This window comes from Protobothrops mucrosquamatus, unplaced genomic scaffold (assembly GCF_001527695.2).
Source record: "Protobothrops mucrosquamatus isolate PMUCROS unplaced genomic scaffold, P.Mucros_1.0 scaffold145, whole genome shotgun sequence".
Taxonomy (NCBI): Eukaryota; Metazoa; Chordata; class Lepidosauria; order Squamata; family Viperidae; genus Protobothrops; species Protobothrops mucrosquamatus.
In genome coordinates this window covers 644,418-650,417 of record NW_015386511.1, presented here as the reverse complement: position 1 = coordinate 650,417, position 6,000 = coordinate 644,418, and the positions used below count along the sequence as shown (strand labels likewise).

Sequence of the window (6,000 nt, the reverse complement as noted above, 5' to 3'; positions counted from 1 at the left end):
TATAGATCCATAAGCAAGGCAGGATAGTCAGGTGACTAAGAACCAAGTTTAGCACAGTCATACAGATTATCCATAAATATTTATTTCCTATGTGAGAATATTAATATTTTAGGTCATTCACTTATTCATAATACATAACATACACCTAGATTTTTCTTCTAAAAGTAGATTTCCCCTACAATTTCCAGAAAGTCTAGATGACCTGAGAATTCTGAGAATTTATTTCATCTCATCTGGAGGAGATAAGGTAACAATAGTCATAAATTCTACTGGAGAGATCAAAATTTTAGTCCCACCAAATGAAGAGACGGCTGTTGTGGTTCATTTATCAAAGTATACTACTAAAGTTTGTTATAAGGTCAAAACAAGATGGCATTAAAGCGCTGCCCCTCTTCAACTTTTTGGCAGTAAATATTTTCAACTTTCATTTAAGCTGTATGCATGCAAGAGGTAATTTTATAACAATATAAAGCTAAATATGAATATTCATTTGAAAAAAAACATTAAACACGAAGGGCAATGCAACTCATAACCATGTTTCCATACGGAAGAACATTTTATTTAAACATCTTTTTCTCCTTAAAAAAACAAAAATTGGAAAAATTGTTAAAAATAAGGGAGACTAGTATTTTAATAACCTAACCATCTCAAAGAGCTTTAAACCTTATCTAATGCTCTTATTCTCAAAAATATATTGAATAAGGCATATTTATACTCCACTTTGAGTAACAGATGAAATTTTATTAGAACATACCACCAATGTAAAGTCTTTTCAGACAGGAATGCAAATACAACAATTTAAAAATGGAGTCATTGTATCTTAGTTCAACTTTTGGGTTCTTTGTACTTGCTTTCCAAAGTCTGTTCAGAATTTTAGAATTTAACTAAGATGGTTAAGAACAATATAACCAACTCCATTGTGAACCTGCAAGTTGAATTCACTCAGATTTACAAATGATATGCAATGTTCTCACAAAACCTCGACATAGTCAGCAGCAGTAACCAGATTTGTGTTTTCATTTAAACACTGGAGTGATGTAGTTTCACCATAAATCTTGTTACATGTAATTTTTTATAAAACTATAATATATTCCTTTTAGAGCTTTAACCTCTACAATCCACATTAACATTGATTGTACTGCAAAAAAGTAAGCAAAATTAATTTAGCTTGGTTATTCCTACTGGGCAGAGATTTAATTTTGGTGGTATGCAATCATGACTTGCACACATTTCCTACTTCCTGCTTGCAAATAATAGTATTGTCAAATGGAAGCAGATAAATACATTTCATTAAATGTGACTTCAAAATCAAATGATGAAACACTTGTCCTTCCCTGAGAAGAAAGACCTTTATCACCCAAGAGAGTAATAAATCAATGGAAGATTGAAACAAATTGCACTATTAGGCTTTTTTTTATCCTGACAAATTTCTTATGAGACCCTCTTGCAAGCCACAACTTCATAGTACAGTACTTATTTTTCCCCTTTCTTAATCCAAACTGAAATAGAAGTCAGATTCAAGAGGCAGTTAAGTACTTATAATTCTGGACTGAGAAAAAAAAGGAGTGTTCTGTGGGACTAAAATGAAAAGACTGAAAACCTGATGGGTTTTTAGCCTATTCTGCTTTTCTCTTCCAGGTTAAAGTAAATTGCACCACTTTCATCAATTTTTAGATCGAAGAAAGCTACAATTAATTGGCTATTGTCATTTTCAAGAGATGTCAAAGTTCTTCCATTCCAATTAACCAGTATCTTGTCTTCCTGATTTAAAACCCGAATGACATAAGATACATGACAATTTCTGTATCTGTAATCTATAATGTGTGTACAGAATCCTTATTCCATACAGCGATGAACTTAATGTAAACCTCATTCTAGCAAATGCATACATAGTTAATAATGAATGCTCCTGTAACAGTTTTAAAACAGCATGTTGAAGAAAGCTTTTGCATTTTTTTATTCTTCAGTTCTTTTTCTATTTTGTGGGCATATTTTCTTCTGTTTATGAATACTGCTATACAGCTATCTGTAACACAACTCCGTATTGCTAGTAACAATGCAACAAATTGAGCATGCTTCAGAAAGAAGCTAATTGCTAACTCTAGGATTCTTTAAAATGCCAGTTATTTTAAGAGAGCCTAGAAATAGTCCATTCTGTTATGTCTTTAACCTAGAAAGTGCTAAAAAAATTAACAGGAACCACCAAAACCTGTGAATCTCAGTGCTTCATAATTCATATGAACATTTTTAGCTAGCATCTGTTCCAGAATCTCAGTGGGCCAAATCAGTGTGACTGACACTCTTAGCTCTTGAATCTGTCAGACAATTAGTTCGTCCCTGCATAGGAAAGAAAACAGAAAGAGTTTATATACTGTGCAATCAGTCATTTAAAAATACAATCTCTGACTGAACAAAATGCATGGTAATCCAAAATGAAAAACAAAGACTGATACTGTTTATCTAAAATTAGTTTTAGGATCTTAATTGAATTTCAAGATTGTTCAACACACTTTCAATTAACTAGGTAGGCTTTATTCCAACATGCAACAAGAGCATTTCGTAGCTTTATCAGTGCCTGATTCAGTTCCTTAAAAAGGAATCCAAAAAGCTCCAAGTTAAAGTACCTTTTTCCACCACAAGCCTAAAACTGGAAGCATTTGCTTATGTTCTCAAATTGTGACTATCTAAAGAACACGTGTTCAATTAAATAATTCTTTATTACAGGGCTTTTCAACCGGTGGTACGTGTACCACCTGTGTACTTTGCCACGTGGCAAGTGGTATATGACCGTACTAGAGAAGTGTAGTGGGGGAGGGGAATGAGCCGAAGTGACCCAAGCCTGAGGGAGAGGCAGCTGCAGCTGCAGGACTGTCTGGGCTTGGCAGAAGCCCCAGGAGCTGGCAGGGCTCCAGCTGATTGGCGCTTCCGGAAGCAGTGCAGAGCTGGAGGTGAACTGAAGAAAGGGGGGGGGAGAGGAGAGGCTATAAAAGGAGGTGGTTTGGGCGGGAAAGGGAAAAAAAGACAACAGGGAAAGAAGAGAGCTCAGCAGGCAGGGAAGAAACAGGGACAGGGAAGAAGAAGCAGCTGTTGCTGGAAGAAAAGGTCCCCTGGTTCATTTTCTCCAGCCAGGAGAATGCAATCAGCGCTGATGAAATGAAAAGCCGGCAGATGAGCATGTCGGAAAGGAGGTAGGTTTATTTAGTTCTGGATCAGCTGGCAGCTTGATTGGGTTACCATAAGGATTTTTGTACAGTTTTTATAGCGTTTTGTAATTCAGAGGCTTGGTTTGTGTGCTTTGGTTATTGGAACATTTTAGTCTGTACTTTAGGCTAGCAATGAGTCCAAAGTGTTGACTTCTGTAGGATTAATCCCTTTAAACAAATGTAATTAGTTTTACCCCCTTATTTTGAGTCTGTCTATGGCTTTTAGAAAGTTTTCTTTGAAGGTAAACAAGCTTAATTTAAGGCAGGGGTGTCAAACTGCCGGCCTGCGGGCCGGACGTGTCATCCGGAAGCCACGCCCACCCCATTGCCAGCAATGGTGAAACCGTCACGATATGTTGCGCGACGTCATGTGACGTCGCAAGTTTGACATGTCTGATTTAAGGCTAAAGCTTTTCACAACTGCCGGATTGCAACATTGTGACACGTGACATGTCTGAGGGAGCTTAAACAAAAAAAAAACACCTGAGTTTATGTGTTTCTTTATTTTGTGAGCCTTTCTTGTTTTGCACTTGATTCCTGTGTCTTTAAGGGTACAGGGAAGGGATTGTGGGCAAGGTACATTCTTACTACACTGTGGAAAGAGCTCAGAAGGGAGAAAGGAAGAAGGGCTTCTTCCTCCATGATGGCTGAGGAATTCTGGTAGTTGAAGTCCACAAATCTTAAAAGTGCCAAGTCTGAAGACCCCTGACCTAGCTGGTAGTGGTGCATATTAAAAAACATGGATAAATTCATCATACATTTGTCAGTGCAAAGGGAAAGTGATTCAGCAAAGGAACAGCCACCGAAGAAATTAAAACTGGTACTTTTTTCCTTTTTTTCTATAGTTGGCAATATTTTATTAGATTATAGAATAAAATACAAAAATACAAAAGCAAATAGTAGGACACAGTGGGGAGGAAAAAGGGGGGGAAAGTGAGGGAGAGAAGGGAAAAAACATTTCCTCTGTTGCAGTAGGAGGAAGCATTAATATCGAACCTCAACCTTTTACTTTTCCATAATATTATAAACTAGCCATTTCTATAACAACAAATGAATCTAATCAGTAAACCAAAATCCCCCCCTTTTTTTTGATACCTTGCTAAGCACTGGTGGTACTCAAATATTGTCATGTCCTAAAAGTGGTACAATCTGAAAAGGTTGAAAAGCCCTGCTTTATTAGACAAAAAGCCAACTGTACTATCAGAATTTTTTTTATTATGGTTGTCTTAGGAGACGAGCAATTAAAAAGAATACGTTTCTAAAGTAGCATATGAGCATAAAAGATCTTCAAAACTGGCTTCTCAGAAACTTAAGATATCTTGGAAGTTTTAAAAAATCATAAAATTCTATAGTTTGTATCATAACATTACTAATAAAGAGTTCTGCCACAGGATACTGAACTCATGAAAATATAGCAACTTCAGCAAACAAAAAAAAGTAGTGTTGCATCCTGAAAATGCTAAGAGCGATGATTATTTGTAATATAAAATGCACACCAAATATTATATATTTAAATTATAACAATAGAACCATTTTACATTTTTTCATATCGATGCTCGTGCCTGCCATGATCAAGCTTCTCCACAGATTCAAGCCAAAGGGATGCTATTGTGGCCATATTATTAATTAAATATTAATAATATGGCCACAATAATTAAATTAAATATTTAGTCTTACAACCTTATTAAGACAAATGTCTCACCAACTGAAGACTTTATCCCTCCGATTGTTTTACTTTTATTAACCCTTGTTATTATGTTCCATTAGATGTTGGCAGATTTATAAATAATTCCATTTTTAAAACTGTGAAGTTCTTAATTGCTTTGGGTATTTTATTTTGGGTTTTATGCGAATGCAAGAATATTTCAGACAACTGGAAATACCCATATATAGGTTTTTACTCTCCTGATGTAACACATTAGTATTGAAACATCTGCTACATTGTCATATATGTTAGTTGCAATTATAGGGTTAGTTAACAGCCACAACATAACACTTGTCATTTAAATAAGACTACTAAATCAAATATGACAAATATTAATACATGTGAAAGAGAGTCTTCATGCAGACATTATTAAAACGTGACTGAGTTAATAACTTGAGATCTCATTTTTTCCCATTTTGGATTGTAGCCCTACTCAATGATTAGCAAGTACTATATAGAAATTGAACTTTTAAAAATAATCTTTAGAAAAAGTTGGAGTTTGAAAATATTTTTTCCAGTGTTAATCTTCCTGTAATTACCCAGGGGCACAATTTGCATTTATTTTTATTTATCGCCGCTTGGGACAGATTGAAAGTTGCCCCAGAGAGTATTCCAAGCTCTGTCAGTAATCTGTGACTTTTAGCAAAAGCTGACAAATAGGAAAAGCCACACAGAATTCCATCCACTGTTAATTTCCTTCTAGACCAGTGGTTCTCAACCTTTTTAATGCCGCGACCCCAACCGGTCGTAAGTCGAGGACTAAACCGGTCGTAAGTCAGGGACTAAACTGGTTGTAAGTTGAGGACTAAACCAGTCGTAAGTCGAGGACTACCCAACCGGTCGTAAGTCGAGGACTTTCCCTGCCCGGGAGCGCCACGCATGTGTGGTTCTGCCCCCTGCGCCGGCCGAGGCATAGCTGGCAAGCGGCAGAGACGGAGCAGGCTGACCACCAGCTGGCCCAGCCCAAGGGAGGTAAGGTACCTGCCAGAAAAGGGGGGAAAAATGGCGGAGAAAAAAAATGGCGGAGAAAAAAAATGGCGGAGAAAAAAAATGGCGGACAGCCTTGCTTGGCGACCCCCATGAAATGGTCGA

General features: G+C 36.7%; 1 protein-coding gene across 1 annotated transcript in view; it reads right to left on the bottom strand.

The window, feature by feature from the left end:
- Positions 1 to 494: 494 nt before the first annotated feature.
- The window catches only part of KLC1 (kinesin light chain 1), a 33,018-nt gene continuing 27,512 nt past the window's right edge, over positions 495 to 6,000 (bottom strand). The window contains exon 15 of the mRNA XM_015813237.1: positions 495 to 2,337. Coding sequence (XP_015668723.1) covers positions 2,272 to 2,337 — 66 coding nt within the window. The 3' untranslated portion in view covers positions 495 to 2,271. The remainder of the gene's footprint in view (positions 2,338 to 6,000) is intronic.